The sequence below is a fragment of the Neoarius graeffei genome, chromosome 22 (genome assembly GCF_027579695.1).
Source record: "Neoarius graeffei isolate fNeoGra1 chromosome 22, fNeoGra1.pri, whole genome shotgun sequence".
In the NCBI taxonomy this organism is placed as follows: domain Eukaryota; kingdom Metazoa; phylum Chordata; class Actinopteri; order Siluriformes; family Ariidae; genus Neoarius; species Neoarius graeffei.
The window spans coordinates 58,364,683-58,382,823 of NC_083590.1; the positions used below are offsets into that span (position 1 = coordinate 58,364,683).

Below are 18,141 nucleotides of genomic sequence, written 5' to 3' on the forward strand. Positions count from 1 at the left end.
ATCTAGTACACAAGTTGATGCTTTTGATGCCGAGAGTCATGAAAGTAATTAAATTTCTCTAAAGGGGAGTAAAACATTCTAATTGCTGATCTGATACAGTTATATTGTTAACTACAGGGTCACTTACATTATCTGACCTTAAATTAATTGTTTGAATTTTTTGTTGGATGTTCTCAATTTTGTCATTAAAAAAAATTAATGAAGTTGTTACTACTACATACTGCAGGTGTGCATGTGTCTATAGTGGACTTATTCCTGGTAATTTTGCTACAGTATTAAAGAGGACTCTAGGATTGTTTTTGTTATCTTCTATTAGGGAGGAGAGATATGTTGATCTAGCAGCACTAAGAGCTTTTCTATACTTCAGGAAGCTCTCCTTCCATGCTCATTTGAACACTAACAATTTTGTTTGACGCCATTTACGTTCCAATTTTCGAGTGGTCTGTTTTAAAAGTGTGTCATCATTATACCAGGGTGTTAATTTTTTGTCTCTGACCATTTTCTTTTTAAGAGGAGCTACATTATCTAAAGTATGGCGGAATGTTGACTCTAAGCATTCAGTTGCCTGATCAAGTTCTGCAGGGGCGGACAGTGACCCAGTCAAAGTTGATAACTGTGGGAGATCACTTATAAAGCTCTGTGCAGTAGTTGATGTGAATGTACGTTTAATACAGTAGCATGGTGAGGTGCATATATTATTACTCAGACATACACTACCGTTCAAAAGTTTGGGGTCACTTTGAAATTTCCTTATTTTTGAAAGAAAAGCACTGTTCTTTTCAATGATGATCACTTTAAACTAATCAGAAATACACTCTATACATTGCTAATGTGGTAAATGACTATTCTAACTGCAAATGTCTGTTTTTTGGTGCAATATCTACATAGGTGTATAGAGGCCCATTTCCAGCAACTATCACTCCAGTGTTCTAATGGTACAATGTGTTTGCTCATTACCTCAGAAGGCTAATGGATGATTAGAAAACCCTTGTACAATCATGTTAGCACAGCTGAAAACAGTTTAGCTCTTTAGAGAAGCTATAAAACTGACCTTCCTTTGAGCAGATTGAGTTTCTGGAGCATCACATTTGTGGGGTCAATTAAATGCTCAAAATGGCCAGAAAAAGGTCTTGACTATATTTTCTATTCATTTTACAACTTATGGTGGTAAAAGTGTGACTTTTCATGGAAAACACAAACTTGTCTGGGTGACCCCAAACTTTTGAACGGTAGTGTATTTTGAATGAGATGAGATAATGATCTGAGATAACTTCAGACTGTGGAAGTATGACTATATTTTCTACGTTTAACCCGAATGTTAGTATTAGATTGAGGGTGTGACCACCATTATGGGTTGGTCCTATGACATTCTGATTAATCCCTACTGAATCTAAAATGGACACAAACGCTGTTTTCAAAGAGTCTTCTGGGTTATCGAAGTGAATATTAAAATCTCAGACAACTAAAGCTTTGTCTAAGGAAATAACCAGATCTGAGATAAAATCTGCAAATTCAGAAAGAAACTCCAAATATGGCCCTGGGGGCCTGTAAATAATAAATAATGGAATTAACTGAGTAGACTTATTTTTCAAGGCTACATACATTATATGAGTATGAAGAACTTCAAATGTATTAAATTTATAACCAGGTTTATGTGTTACACCTAGATAATCATTATAAATAACTGCGACACCTCCTCCTCTGCCAGTTAGACAAGGTTGGTGTATATAACTGTATCCAGGAGGACTCGCTTCATTTAATGCTATATATTCATTTGGCTTAATCCATGTTTCAGTTAAACAAAGTACATTAAACTCCTGATCAGTAATGAGTTCATTAACCATTAGTGCTTTAGATGTAAGAGATCTAATATTTAACAGCCCCATCTTTAGATTAAAGGGGCTGGCAGCAGCTGTACAGTCAGTATGATCTAAGTTTATATTGATTAGGCGACTGGAACAAATTCGCTGAATACTTCTACTTTTTCGTTGATTACAGGCTTTCGCCTCACCAGGCCCTCTCTTTCCAACCCCCCCCCCCCCCAAACTCCAATAGGCCTGCACATAGCAGTTATTCCACAACACCTACCCTAGACTAACACTATACCTTACCCCAAAATTAACCCTCACCCTAAAACCCAACCCTAACCCCTAAAACCTTACCATAACCCATCACCTCACCTTCATTGTTTCCCTCTTCCCTACTCACAATCTTAAAATAAACTCTCCCCCAAGAAAAACCCAAATGCAACATGGGGATGACTGCATGGCATTGGTGAACCATCGAGGAGAAGCCCTAGGAGGGACAGTGCACAACACGGCCTCCATGAAACCGAATCCTAACCCATTAAACCTGGACTTAAACCATGTCTGAGTCATGAACACTACTTGGAAGGCTGATCCATAAATATGGGGCTTTGTAAGTAAAAGCTCTGCCCCTGATTTAGTCTTTACTACCTGAGGTGCCAAAAAATAGCCTATACCTATTGATCTTAGGAGGTATGGCAGGTATTCACTCAGGTACTGTGGCTCGAGACCATTCAGTGCTTTAAAGGTCAATAGTAGTATTTTATAATCAATATGAAATTAGATTGGGAGCCGGTGCAATATGGATAAGACAGGGTTGATGTGGTCATATCTTCTAGTTCTTGTAAGGACTCTTGCTGTTGCATTTTGAACTAACTGGAGCACGTTTATGCATCTACTGGAACATCCAGACTGTAAGGCATTACAACAATCCAACCTAGAAGTAATAAAAGCATGAACTAGTTTTCCTGCCTCATGTAGTTACAGTATTACTTTTTTTTTTTTGCAATATTTCTGAGCTGAAAGGTGGCTATCCAAGCAATATTATCTACATGGGCTTCAAATGAAAGACTGGAGCCAATAATCACACCAGTCTTTTACTGCTGCCCACGAAGAAATAGAAAGGCCATCTTGAGTTACTATTTAATCAGAAAATTTACTTCTAGCTGCATGTGGTCCTAGTACAAGTACTAGTAATGTCTTGCCAGAATTAAGTAGAAGGAAGTTAATAAACATCCAGTGTCTAATGTCCTTTACACATTCCTTAATTTTATTAAGCTGGTGTCTCATCTGGGTTTGCTGAAACATACAACTGTGCCCCCAGCATAACAGTGGAAAGTAATACCATGCTTACAAATAATATTACCCAGAGGTAGCATATTTTAAGAAAAAAAGCAATGGGCCAAAGACAGCACCTTGTGGAACAACAAACTTTTCTGTATGCATGCTAGTCACCATTTTCATATAGAAACTGACAATGATCAGTTAAATAAGACCTGAAACACCAGAGGACCATTCCTTTAACACCAATGACATTTTCTAGTAGTCCATCAAGGAGAATAGTATGATCAGTGGTATCAAAAGCTGCACTAAGGTCAAGCAGCACAAGCAAGGGGAGACAACCCTGATCAGGAGCCAGTAGTCGGTCATTTACTACTTTAACCAGTGCTGTCGCTGTGCTATGACGAGGTCTAAATCCTGATTGATACCTTTCAGGGATGTTACTTCCATGTAGATATGAGCATAACTGTTATGCCACAGTTTTTTCGAGGATCTTGGAGATAAATGGGAGGTTTGATATTGGCCTATACTGAGACAGCTGACAAGGGTTGAGGTTAGGTTCTTTAATCAAGGGTCTGACAACTGCTAGGTTAAAGGATTTAGGTACACAGCCATTGCTAAAAGAATAAGTGATTATTTTTCAAAGAGGTTTGATTGCTTCTAGTGCTATCTGTTAGCTTGAAGATTTTGATGAGGAAATAAGTGAAATTAGTTCAGTCTCTCTAAGGGGTGTAAAACAAATTGTTGCTGTGATGTAGTTATACTGTTCTCTCCAGGGGGACTTATAAAATTGTCTAGTTTTAAATTAATAGTTTGATATTTTTGCCTGATATTTTCAATTTTGCCATCGAAAAAACTTCAAGTCATCAACACTACATATTGAAGGTATGTTTCTGTGGTATTCCATAATTTAAGATTATTTTTATCATCTATTAGGGTGGAGAAAATTGTTGATCAAGCAGCATTAAAAGCTTGTCCATGTAGTTCCAGAGGCTCTCCTTCCACGCAAATTGGAATACTATCAATTTTGTTTGATGCCATTTTCTAATTTTATGTTTTAAGGCGCATGTGTGATTGTTATACCAGGGTGCTAGGTTTTTTTTCCTCCTGAATTATTTTCTTTTAAGTTGAGCTACACTATCTAAAGTAAAGGACAATGTTGACTCTCAGCATTCAGTTAGCTGATCAAGTTCTGTGGGGTCTGACTATGAGCCAATCAAAGTTGATAACTTGGAAGACTACTGATAAAACTTTATGCAGTCGTTGACGTGAATATTCTTTTGACACGATGGTGTGCAAGGTACACATAGTATTGCTAAGACATTTCAAAAGAGAGGAGATAATGATCTGAGGGAGCTTCAGACTGTGGAAGTGACGATCTTTCTTATGTTTAATATAAATACAAGTATTAGATTGAGAGTGTGACCACTAGGAATCATACAAAAACCTGAACAAAAATAGGGTTAGGTCCTATGACATCCTGATTAACCCCAACTGAATCTAGAATGGACACGAATGCTGTTCTCAGAGTCTTCCAGGTGATCAAAACAAATAATGTCGAACAATTAATTAGTTGTCGAAAGAAATCCGCAAATTCAGAAAGAACTTCAGAATATAGACCACGGGTCTATAAATAATAATGAGCTGAATCAACTGCATAGACTTTTTTTGGCTACATATGTTAGGACAAAGAACTTCAAACAGACTGAATTTTTGTTAAGGTTTTTGTACGACTCCTAGATTATGATTATAAATAACCAATGTCTTCTCTTCTACCAGTGAGACGAGGCGGATGCATATAGCTGGACGAGCATCAGTTCACTGCTCCATAGTCATTTGGTTTGATCCACATTTCTGTTAAACATAGTAATGTTAAAACTCCTGATCAGTAATAATTCCATTAACAATTAGTCTCATGTTGCAGTACTACACTGATAAGAATTGCAGTTTAATCGTTACTTGTATAGTGGTAATTAATGATTACTTAAGGTCAAAAGAAAACATTAATAATCTTGTTTTAAACATCACTATAAAGGTACATATTTTAAAGATATTTTTTTTGGGCTTTTTTTTGCACCTTTTATTGGATAGGACAGTGTAGAGACAGGAAATGAGCGGGAGAGAGAGAGACGGGAAGGGAAGGGATCGGGAAATGACCTCGGGCCGGAATCGAACTCGGGTCGCCCGCATTCATGGTATGGCGCCTTAACCACCTGAGCCACGACGCCCCCAAAGGTACATATTTTAAAACAGTCATGTAACATGAACAATAAATTTCAAATTACAGGTCATTTTCAGCCAAAACAATCATAATAACCATATTTAATGTGACTACTTTAAATCATGCAATGTCTCTGAGTTAGTGTACTTGTAGGTCTTAAATGTAACTGAATAAGTAAACATCTTTCCACACGATCAGTGATGCAGCTTCTCTCCTGTATGAATGCGCTGGTGTTGTTGGAGAGTACTCTGACGAGTAAAACTCTTCCCACACTGTGAGCAGTTATACGGCTTCTCTCCTGTGTGAATGCGCTGGTGTCGTCGGAGAGTGCTCCGTTCAGGAAAAGTCTTCCCACACTGTGAGCAGTGATACGGCTTCTCTCCTGTGTGAATGCGCTGGTGTTGTTGGAGATGACTCCGCTGAGTAAAACTCTTCCCACACTGTGAGCAGTGATACGGCTTCTCTCCTGTGTGAATGCGCTGGTGTCGTTGGAGATAACTCCGCTGAGTAAAACTCTTCCCACACTGTGAGCAGTTAAATGGCTTCTCTCCTGTGTGAACGCGCTGGTGTTGTTGAAGATCACTATGCTGAGTAAAACTCTTTTCACACTGCGTACAGTGATATGGCTTCTCTCCTGTGTGAACACGCTGGTGTATTTGGAGAGCACTTCGATAAGTAAAACTCTTCCCACACTGTGAGCAGTGATATGGCTTCTCTCCTGTGTGAACACGCTGGTGTATTTGGAGAGCACTTCGATAAGTAAAACCCTTCCCACACTGTGAGCAGTGATACGGTTTCTCTCCTGTGTGAATGAGCTGGTGTTGTTGGAGAAAACTCTGCCGAGTAAAACTCTTCCCACACTGTGAGCAGTGATACGGCTTCTCTCCTGTATGAATGCGCTGGTGTTCTTGGAGAGTACTTCGATAAGTAAAACTCTTCCCACACTGTGAGCAGTGATATGGCTTCTCTCCTGTATGAATGAGCTGGTGTTGTTGGAGATAACTCTGCCGAGTAAAACTCTTCCCACACTGTGAGCAGTGATACGGCTTCTCTCCTGTGTGAATGCGCTGGTGTTGTTGGAGAGCACTTCGATAAGTAAAACCATTCCCACACTGTGAGCAGTGATACGGCTTCTCTCCTGTGTGAATGCGCTGGTGTTGTTCGAGATAACTCTGCCGAGTAAAACTCTTCCCACACTGTGAGCAGTGATACGGCTTCTCTCCTGTGTGAATGCGCTGGTGTCGTCGGAGAGCACTCCGTTCACTAAAACTCTTCCCACACCGTGAGCAGTTATACGGCTTCTCTCCTGTGTGAATGTGCTGGTGTTGTTGGAGATGACCTTGCCGAGTAAAACTCTTCCCACACTGTGAGCAGTGATACGGCTTCGCTCCTGTGTGAATGCGCTGGTGTTGTTGGAGAGCACTCTTCTGAGTAAAACTCTTCCCACACTGTAAGCAGTGATATGGTTTCTCTCCTGTGTGAATGCGCTGGTGTCGTTGGAGATCACTCTGTCCAGTAAAACTCTTCCCACACTGTGTGCAGTGATACGGCTTCTCTCCTGTGTGAATGCGTTGGTGTCGTTGGAGATCACTCTGTCCAGTAAAACTCTTCCCACACTGTGTGCAGTGATACGGCTTCTCTCCTGTGTGAATGCGTTGGTGTCGTTGGAGATCACTCTGTCCAGTAAAACTCTTCCCACACTGTGAGCAGTGATGTGGCTTTCCTCCTGTGTGAATGCGCTGGTGTCTTTGGAGAGCACTCTGTCCAGTAAAACTCTTACCACACTGTGAGCAGTGATGTGGCTTTCCTTCTGTGTGAATGCACTGGTGCGTCTTGAATGCATCCTGATAACCAAAACTCTTTCCACACTCTGAGCAGTGGTGAATTTCCTTCTGTATGCCATTAGGAGAAGTGTCAGAACTGAGAGTATTAGTTGATGTTGGCTGACATCTGGAGGGGATCTGAAGCTCATATTTAATCTCTCCTGATTCCCGTAGGCCCACATGCTCTTTATAGTGGCATCTCTGGATGTGTTTGTCGAGGTAAATTTGAGATGTATAGGAACGAGGACATGTGGAGCAGGAAAAGACTTGCAGCAGTGCGTTCTTTTCTTCAGTGTTCTTTACTTCTGGAGAAACGAAAGGACAAAAATAGCAGAAATTGAACATGAAATGCAACAAGATTATAAACTGTAACAACATGAACCCAATGTAAGGTAGCATTTTTACTGAACCTCAAACATTCAAGATTCTACATGAATAAAGACAGACAAAAAAAAAAAGTTTGAGGACTGTGGCAGCAGGGGCGTAGCCAAGCGTTGGTCTGTGAATGGAGGGCGGAGTCAGGGAAGGTAAGTGGTGGAATCATTGTACCTGATGGGAATTAACCTGTGTCTTCCCCAGTGACCATGCCCTTTAAAAGGAGAGAGAGCAGAGAAAGGGAGCTCTTTCAACAACCAGAACACTTGTGCACGTGCGTGTGTGGCTGGGAGTGTGGAAAGCTGAGAAGCTAAAAAGTTTTTGTGAACTCAATTCTAGCCTGCCGTGCTTCTGTGCTCCACTCACCTGGTCTGATGCAACAGTGGTGCCGAAACCCAGGAACGAGTGCAGAAGGGAATGACCACATGGAGTCCTCCCCCTTCAAGGACCTGGTCCATGCCCTCACCACGGCCCAACAGAGCTAGCACCAGGCGCTGATCGCCCTCCGGAAGGAGCAGGAACAACGGTTCGAAGCCCTGGTGCTGGCGCAACAGGAAGATCACCAGGCGTTCCGGCACCTGCTTGCGTTAGCGGGGTCCACCACCGCCGCGGACTCTCCCCACCTCACGCTAATGAAGATGGTCCGCATGACGGCCCCGAAGCCTTCCTCACTCTTTTTGAGCAGGCAGCAGAGGCGTGGGGTTGGCCGGTGGAACAGCGAGTGGCATGCCTCCTCCCCCTGTTAATGGGCAAGGCAGAGCTGGCCGCGCTACAGCTCCCCGCCGACAGCCGGCTGGTCTATATGGACCTCGCCAGGGCCGTCCTCCAATGCGTGGGTCGCACCCCGGAACAACAACGGCAGCGCTTCCGCGCGCTGCGCCTGGAGAAGGTCGGCAAGCCGTTCGCGCTTGGCCAGCAACTCCGGGACGCCTGCCGGCGGTGGCTGAGAGCCGCCAACCGCGATGCCAAGGGAATCGATCTGGTGGCGCTGGAACAATTTGTCGCCCGACTTCCGGAAGGAACAGCAGAGTGGGTCCAGTGCCATCGCCCAGCGTCGCTGGATCAGGCCATCGAGCTAGCGGAGGACCACATGGCGGCCGTTCCAATGGCAGGACAGCATGTCTCCCCTTCTTCCCTTTCTTCTCCCTCTCCCTCTGTTCCTTGTCCTTGCCCAATTCCCCCACCGTGGAGGCGGGGGCCGGCTCCACCCCAGCCAGCCCACCGTACCTGTGGTGCCCTACCGTTTCCTACTTCCTTGTCTGTGTTATCCACCCCTCAGGTGAGCGATCTCTGGAACACCGGTGCAGAGAGAGAGCCTGGGCCGGTATGCTGGCGCTGCGGGGAGCTGGGGCACCTCCAGCATCAGTGCTCGGCGATGGAGGTGGGCGTGATGGTCCAGATCCCCAACGCTCCAGGGACCGCCCTCGATCAGGCTAGAGCATATCGCATACCGGTGAGTATCCAAAGGAATACGCATCAGGCTTTGGTGGACTTCGGTTGTAATCAGACCTCAATCCACCAAAGCCTGGCGCAAGACAAGGTATTGGGAAGAGCACAATTGGTGAAGGTGTTGTGTGTGCACGGGGACGTTCACAACTACCCTTTAGTGTCAGTCCACATTCTATTTCGAGGGGAAAAATTTTAGAGTAAAGACGACGGTTAACCCTCGCCTTACCCACTTGATAATTTTGGGGACTGATTGGCCGGGATTTTGGGATTAATGACGCATTTAGTGAAGAGTGGGGCCAACCATAGTTCAGCGGGGGGAGGTCCCGGTGTGGCATTGGCAGGAGCAGCTGTCACAGAGACGGCTACGTCATCACCGCGTCAGAGTGAGGAGCAGCATGCTCCTCCCTCTCTCGGGGATTCCCTCGCGGATTTCCCATTAGTGCAGTCGCGAGACGAGATTCTGCGGCATGTGTTTGACCAAGTGAGAGTAATCGATGGTCAAACTCTCCAGCCAAACGCCACACCATCCTTCCCCTATTTTTCCGTTATTAAGGAGAGATTACACCGAGTGACACAGGACACTCAGACTAAAGAACAAATAACACAGCTTTTAATCCCAAAGAGCCACCGGGAATTTATATTCCAGGTGGCTCACTTTAATCCCATGGCCGGACACTTGGGGCAGGATAAGACACTAGCCCAAATAATGGCCCGGCTCTATTGGCCAGGGATTCACGGCGATGTCCGTAGGTGATGTACGGCGTGCCGCAAATGCCAGTTAGTAAATCCCACGGCCATTCCAAAAGCGCCTTTGCACCCTCTGCCATTAATCGAGACCCCGTTCGAAAGAATTGAGATGGATCTCATCGGGCCATTAGATCAGTCAATACAAGGATATCGCTTTGTTTTAGTTCTGGTGGACTATGCAAAGCGATATCCGGAAGCAGTGCCTCTTCGCAATATCTCAGCATATAGTATTGCAGAAGCGCTCTTCCGCGTCACCTCCTGAGTCGGAATCCCCAAAGAGATTCTGACTGATCAAGGCACAACGTTTGTGTCACGCACACTGCGCGAACTGTATGGGTTACTGGGAATTAAGCCTATCCGCACCAGCGTTCATCACCCACAAACGGATGGCTTCGTCGAACAGTTTAATCGTACCCTCAAAAACGTAATTAGAAAATTTGTAAGTGAAGATGCACGCAACTGGATTAATGGCTTGAGCCCCTGTTATTTGCAGTGCGAGAGGTCCCGCAAGCCTCCACGGGGTTCTCCCTGTTTGAATTATTCTACGGGCATAAGCCACGTGGCATTCTGGATGTGCTACGGGAAAACTGGGAGGAGGGACCTTGGACCAATAAAAACGAAATTCAATACGTTATCGACCTGCACGCCAAACTCCACACCCTCACGCACCTAACCCAGGAGAATATGCGGCAGGCCCAAGAACATCAAGTCCGTCTGTATGACGGGCACACGCCTTAGGCAATTCACACGGGGAGATAAAGTACTCGTGTTGTTGCCCACGTCGAGCTCCAAATTGATCGCCAGGTGGCAAGGATCCTTTGAGGTCACATGGCGAGTTGGGGACGTCGACTATGAGGTGAGGCAAACAGACAGGGGTGGGGAATTACAGATATACCACCTCAATCTACTAAAACTTTGGAACAAGGAGGTCCCCGTGGTGTTGGTGTCAGTGGTTCCAGAGAAGATGGAGCTGGGGCCGAAGGTTCAAAAAAGAAAACTGACATCACCCACCGCTCCGGTCCCCTGTGGAGACCACCTCTCCCCGACCAGCTCACGGAGGTCACCCAGTTGCAAATAGAATTTTCTGACGTGTTCTCACCGCTGCCTGGCCGCACCCACCTCACAGAATACCACATTGAGATGCCCCCGGGGGTAGTAGTGCGCAGCCACCCTTACAGACTGCCCAAACACAAAAAAGGTGGTTCGGGAAAAACTCGAGGCCATGCTCGAAATGGGCATCGTCGAGCAGTCCCACAGCGACTGGAGCAGCCCGGTGGTCTTGGTTCCCAAGGCCGACGGGTCCGTCTGGTTCTGTGTGGACTATAGAAAAGTCAACGCGGTGTCTAAATTTGACTCGTACCCAATGCCTCGTATTGATGAGTTGCTCGATCGACTAGGCATGGCTCGTTTTTATTCGACACTGGATTTGACAAAGGGATATTGGCAGATCCCCTTGACTCCGCTATCCTGAGAGAAAACAGCCTTTTCCACAGTGTTTGGCTTACACCAGTTTGTCACACTTCCTTTTGGGCTGTTTGGGGCGCCTGCTACGTTCCAGCGGCTCATGGATAGGGTCCTCCGCCCCCACGCCACCTACGGGATTGAAAAGGAAACTCAGCCCTAGCATTCAAGGTTCTGAAAGATACAACAATGGGCCTTATTTATCAAGCTGGGTATGAACAGATTTGTTTGCAAATAGTTTCTAGTAGCATTTACACAAGCAAATCTGTATTTTTTCATATGAATTTTAAATATGGTTGTCAAATTTAAAACACTTATTAATTTCAGTTACACACAAATTTAATGAAAGTAAATTTTATGGGATTTTGTGAAACCCAGTGGATTCATATTAATGTAATTGATGAAAACAAGCCAACATCCAGAAATTAAGACATATAAGAATAGTCATTCAATTTAAAAATAAATGTCAGCATATAAAAAAGGGACACACTGCAACGGTTCAGATGGCATTCAAGTAGGTCTGCAGCAATATAGGAATTTCCTTAATGCAGTGTTTGAAGAATGTCATGGTGTGGTTTATAGTCATAAAGCAAGCCAAATCTCCATGTGTTTAATTGTTCATTCACTGGATGCTACTTGTCCCTTAACATGCTGAAGTTCTTCAGTTGCAAGAGTTTAAAGCATATACACAGAGCCATGGCCTCACTTCCGTTTATAAACGCCTTGAGACCTCAAGAATGGCACAGGAATAGTTTTAAGCGCTACCAATAAATCTAATATAGTAATTTTTACGATTAAAGTGATTCATATAGGTAGCGGTTTGAGTGAATGACCTTGACGTCCGTAACATCACAACAGGAAGTCTATTGGTCTCATCACCATTTCCACTAAACTAAAACACAGAGCTGACTTCAAATCGGATCCTCCATTTTGAGCTAATTCATCACCATGCTACGTAGATGTGTTTTTGGCCGGTGCAGCAACGCAACAGAAGGTGGATTTATGTTGCATTCATGGCCCAAGAATGTTCAAACTGCAAAGATTTGGACGCGTTTTGCGAGAACTTCACGGACACATTGGGCGGCTATGAAGTGGTCTCTCCTTTGCTCTGCACATTTTACTGAAGACTTATACGAGACCTCTGATCTGTTGAGAAGCGTTGGCTATAAGTCCGTTTTGAAAGAGGGTGCAGTCCAACCAATTAAAGAAAAATAAAACAAGCAAAGTATTTATTTTTTTAAAAAGTGAGTTCAGTTGCACCAGTCCTCATGTAGCGTGAGCTGAGGGTTGTTGCTAAAACCCGGGATGGAACACGACATATCGCTCGGGCAGTGACCTCCCCATGGTTGTTGCTAAAACCGGTGACATCCCGTTCCGTCCCAGGTTTTAGTAATCGCCTGAGCCGAGCAGTAATGGCGGAATACTCAGGAATGGAGAAAGAGTGGCGCAGTCGTCTTATTTCTAAACTGGATATTGCTGCCATCTCGACCTTACGTGGAAGAAGTGAATGAACAGAGAATTGAACGAACAACAGAAAGTCAGATTGTTTCAAAACGATCGGCCTTCAAGAAGTGAGAACATAGACGGGTAAGCTCCGACTCTCATTTGGATAAAAAAAACAACATGTTTACCTGCATTTAGATTAATACATGTAACTTGTATTGTGTGCTTAATTTACAGGTACAAGATTATTTAATTTGCTTCAGAATGTGATTGTCTCAGTTCATCTGATTATTTAATTAGTCTTTTACGTTTTATCAGTGAAAATGCATGCATGTACATGTATGTTGCATAAGTTATAACACCTATCCTGTTTAATGAGAGTCAACCCACAATGAATGAAGTCAAATCAGTCTTAGTTGAGCAAGTCAGTAACGGTATTTCTTACTTTCACCATAAATGTTTATTTATATGACTTTGGTATATAGTTGTAAAAGGCCTCGGCCTTAAAACCGGTTCCTGCTGTGACGTCACGCGCTCAGGGCTGGCTGGCTCAGCGGGGCAGCTCAAATGCCAACTGTGCGGTTGATTTTAACTCTCAAATATATTTTTTTATTCCCATTTATGCAGCACACAAGAGTCAAGGATGGAGATATTATCCACTCAAATTTATTTTAAAAGAAAGGTTCTGCATATCTGCTTTAAGGAGTTAAAAATAAACGTAATTAAAAAGATTATTTCTCCATAGCATGACTTGTGGAATTATTGAATTCCATAAAAATACTAAAAATGCTCTTGCTTGTTAAATTGCTTGATAATATAACCATCATCACATATACTGCTGAAATAAAGCAAATGTGTTCCAATTGACTTGTACAATGGTTGATGGTTTTGACTGACATCTGCATTTGCCAATTAACAACTTTGCTTGGTTGAGACACGCTGCATGTGTGTGTTCAACTAACTTCTCTCCAGCCAGCTGGCTGGCTGTATTGCACTGAAGGTATTACAATGCGTGTCCCCCTCATGGTTTCTCTGTAATTTAGTTATGGCCAAATCCCACCCATCAGACTGCTCTCCAATATCACATAACAGCTACCAACCAGGGACGGCTATCACGTGCTTCCTCCGAGACAAGTAACATCAGTTGACCGCATCTTTTATGATGCAGCTTTTATTATCTTTCATGCAATGTCAGGGGGTGGCAAAGCACACTCAGAGGAAAGCCCAATCCATTCATGTCCTATTAATGTGCTGTAGAGGAAAATATAATTTTTAGAGAATTGATCATTTTAGAGAGCAGTGATCTTTAGAAAGGTAAGCTTCAGAGGCATTGTCTCTCATGTTGATATAAGATAAAGAATGTTTTTGTGACAAATTATTCTATTCTGCAAGGTTATCTGAAGCATGTGTATATGCAAGATAGCAGAAAATATGCCCCTGACTGTGAAAGGAGATAAAAAAGGGAACACCTGATGTGTCAGTCATGTCAAGCTGTATAAAGAGTGCGCATGATATCAAAAGGGCGCTTCTCTGGGTGAAATGCTTTGTGATTTTCATTGTGGAGAAGCCAGCTCTCGCAAGAGTATAATAAACTTATATTTCTGTCTGCTTTTTCATAACAGTCTCGAGGTGTTGAATTATTACGCTTTTCCACTGCAGTGCTCTCCCATACCCATGACTGGCTAGTGTAATTGACCGAGCAGGGAAGAGAGAGCATGCCATCTCTCCCTCCCAGAGAGCCCAGACAATTCTGCTCTCTTAAGCGCCCAACCACAGATGACTGTGACATCATCAAGATTCAAAAGTGGCAATATCTGGATGACGGGGAGGATGATGGGGACAACACTTTCCTGCTGTGCCACTCGGGATCCACAGGGCATGCATTTTACACTACTTCTGGTGCATGATGTGTAAAACTGCAACAGTATTTTGTGGTTTACTATACAGTCAGTTTCGCAATAAGATATGCAGTGGGCTGACTTCACATGTCACAAAGGAAGCCAATAGACTTCACCCTCTCTGGTTGGTCATTGTCACATGATAGAGAAGACCTACCTGGTTGGTGGAACAGGCCAAAATGAGTTCTCTGGGAGTGTGCTCTGGTTATTGTAGACTGATCTGTACAACAGCTTTCATCCCAGAAACACTGTTCGGCTCAGAAATGTGTCACTAGATGATACAGAAAATAACCTCTATAACCTCTTAGACAAAAGTAACACCTTGCTGGCTGGTTGTTCCTGTAGGTGCAGGACTGAGTTCTTTGGTGTACTCCTCTTCATACCACACCAAGAGCTCATGTCCTGGGTTAATGGGTCGACAGCAACGATACAGAATTCCCCCTCGATACCGAAATGCCACAAGATTCTGTTCTTCTTCATTACGGGCACAATTCACATACCTAAAAGAGTGAGGAAACATTCCAGAAAAGGTAAAAATCAGATCAGAGTCACAGACTTGGAGAAAGCAAGGCAGAGATATCAGTGACATGAAGATAAAGTTCTTCCAACAAATGAGGAGCTGTAAAATCAAATCACTAAAACGACCCAACAACTGGTGCATTCCTCACCTCATCCAATTCACATGCATCTCTCTTTTGGCATCAATGTATTGTTCACACTGCATGCTCCTGTATACCTGTAGAAAAATACCACATTTACATTTTTCTTCACTAAATCAATATATTGCTTTAAATGAGGTATACAGAAACGAGAGCAATGGCTCATGCCAATATTATATTAAGCCTCATGAAGGCTGAAGTAAAAGGTTCTCGACTGCATCTTAAGATTTACAAAACAGCTGACAAGCTCCAAGATGAATTTAGTAACTGTAGAAAAATGCAGGCAAAGCTTTATCAGAATTTAAGCAAAGGAAAGGTTCATCATGAAAGGCTTTATGTCCGACATGGCAAAGCTGTGCTGTGAATCAGACCTCTCTGATAAATATCCATCCCTTGTTTTTTGGTTTCTAAACAGAAAGTTACAAAAATGCGCAACTTTAAAGTCAGTTCTGTCACTAAATGGGTTTTATATAAAATATTTTGGATTTGTACAAGTAATATTTATTTGCCATAAGTGTTTGGGAGCTATTGTTGGTTTAGTTCAGTGAAATATGCTATGTAATAATCAGTCCATATGTCAAAACAATGGCCGTAAACGAGATTCGCAGAGACCTGTACGAGACTTCATAGGACGGAAGTAAAACGTACAGCAGAAATCAAAGTGACCAACATCTGCCAATGTTGTCAAAAGACATGCGTGCCCTCCTTCAAATGCTGAAGTAATCAAGCCAGAAGTTTTCCCTGTGTCTGAAATCGCTCCCTACTCACTATACATGGCACTATACAGTGGGGACGCCATTTTGTAGTGCTGTCCGAAACCTTAGTGAGGATTATGTGGGAAATACACTCAGTATAATATGTATTTATCACAAAAATACATGCATGTATTTATTATTTTGAAAACCCACCAGCTGCCTGATCTGGCAGGTTTTAATTTCCATTAAAATTCATTTCCGTCTTCACGCTTGGCAGAGTGTAGGAGGAAACATGAAGTCCATAAGACGAAAGCAGCAGGCACCTCATTAGCCATTACTGAACATTTGTGCCCAACATGTGATCGATACTTTCGTGCTCGAATTGGCCTTAGTCATCTTCGGGGACACAGAACCTAATCAAGTACTCCGATGTAATGGTCATCTTCGCATTGGCGATGGACGAACATCAATTATGTGACAGTAATGGCGTAACTACCAGCACAACGGACTAGTCCTTATCCTGTCATCTTTCCAACTCTTCTCAGTTGGTTCAAAGTCGTATGGAATAATCTCCATGTCATGTATGCAAGGGAGGTGGATGTATGTGCACAAGTATACAGTTTTATAAAATGCAGAATATATCTATCAATCACAACATGTAGTTGATACTTTCATGCTCGAATTGGCCTTATCAGTCTTCTTCGGACAGTCATCTTAATCACCACTACTCCCAGGTCCACTCTGGCCTGGAGTGGTAGTACCTGTGAGGGCCCCAACTATGGGTTAAATAATAACCAATGGAATGCGCGAGGACGTAGAAATACTTGGGATGGTGTCCAAGCACGCGGTAACCCCACTGGGAGTGAAGGACCCCTAGTTCTCGTCAGAACATTCTTCTCGGAGAGGGAAACTCGTAGATAAAACCTGAGGTTCAGTTGGTTGCTGGTCGTCTCAACCTCTGTTGTGCTACTGGTGTCAAACTGACTGTACTCAGAAGTGGGTTTAGTGATGTGCAACACTTTATCCACTTAACACAAACTCATGAACAGGAATTTCTTGGACTCTTGGAACATTATATGGACTCACGATTAAGCCCTGCGGCGATAGGAGCACAGTGAAGCATACAGGCCTAAACAAGCTGGGAGTATGTAATTGTTAACCTACACATAGATAGCTTGGGATATTGGTCGCTTTGTCGCCAACTCATGGCAATGGCATGATTCAGCAGCACCTCAAGCGACTTAGCAGCCCTCTTTAGGGATAGCCTGTTCACCTGCTGGTCAGGAGGGGACCTAGAAAAGGTGGTCCTAAAAAAGCTTGCCAGGGCTGGCGGTTGTTCACTGTGCAGGCGAAATACAAGCAATGAACAAACCACTGAGTTAAATCATGGACAACTACAAAAATGGAATCGATCAAATCTATGGATAGCATGTTGGAATGTACGTACCCTGTTGAACTTACCAGGATCTCATCATCCTGAGCGTCGCACTGCACTTATATGTAAGGAATTGTCTCGATATGGTTTAGACATAGTTGCACTCTCAGAAACAAGATTCTCTGATGATGGCCAAATAGTTGAACCAGAGTCAGGCTATACCATCTTCTACAAAGGCCAGCCGGCTAATTCGCGCCAGGAATCCGGTGTGGGGTTCGCTGTAAGGACACATCTAGTGGCAAATCTTGCGGACCTTCCATATGGTTTCTCCAACTGCATCACGACTCGGAGGTTGCAAGTTAAGTCAAAACAATTCATGACAGTAGTCAGTGTATACGCACCGACTCTAGTTAGTCCCCAGGATGAATTAAACACCTTTTACGATGATTTGAGAACAGTTCTGAGAAATGTTGATAAGAATGACAAACTTGCACTTCTGGGGGACTTTAATGCCCGTGTTGGACGTGACCATGAACTTTGGAGTAGCATAGGTAGACATGGAATGGGAATGTATAATGCAAATGGCCTCCTCTTTTTGCAGCTTTGCCAGGAGTTTGATTTAGTGATAACCAATACTTGGTTCGGGCAGAAAGACAAATATAAAGCTACTTGGAAACGTTCTCGACTACATAATTGTTTGCAGAAAAGACATATGTGATGTAACATCTACTCGATGCATGCGAGGGGCTGAATGCTGGACAGACCACAGACTCGTGCGTGCCTGTATGGCTATCACAGTCCATAAGATCCAAAGGTGTCATTGTGCAAAGTCACTAAAGCACATCGACATATCCAAACTAAAAGATCCCTGGGAAGCTCATAGAATACCAAGAAGCAGTGCGATCAATT

At 43.4% G+C, this 18,141-nt stretch overlaps 1 protein-coding gene across 6 annotated transcripts in view; it reads right to left on the reverse strand.

The window, feature by feature from the left end:
* Positions 1–3,054: 3,054 nt before the first annotated feature.
* Positions 3,055–18,141, reverse strand: part of LOC132870990 (zinc finger protein 883-like) — a 116,862-nt gene continuing 101,775 nt past the window's right edge. For all 6 annotated transcript variants that reach the window (XM_060905081.1, XM_060905079.1, XM_060905078.1 and 3 more), the window contains 3 exons: positions 15,172–15,239; positions 14,825–15,003; positions 3,055–7,435 (listed from right to left, as the gene is read on the reverse strand). In XM_060905081.1, coding sequence (XP_060761064.1) covers positions 5,502–7,435; positions 14,825–15,003; positions 15,172–15,227 — 2,169 coding nt within the window. In that variant the 5' untranslated portion in view covers positions 15,228–15,239 and the 3' untranslated portion in view covers positions 3,055–5,501. The remainder of the gene's footprint in view (positions 7,436–14,824; positions 15,004–15,171; positions 15,240–18,141) is intronic.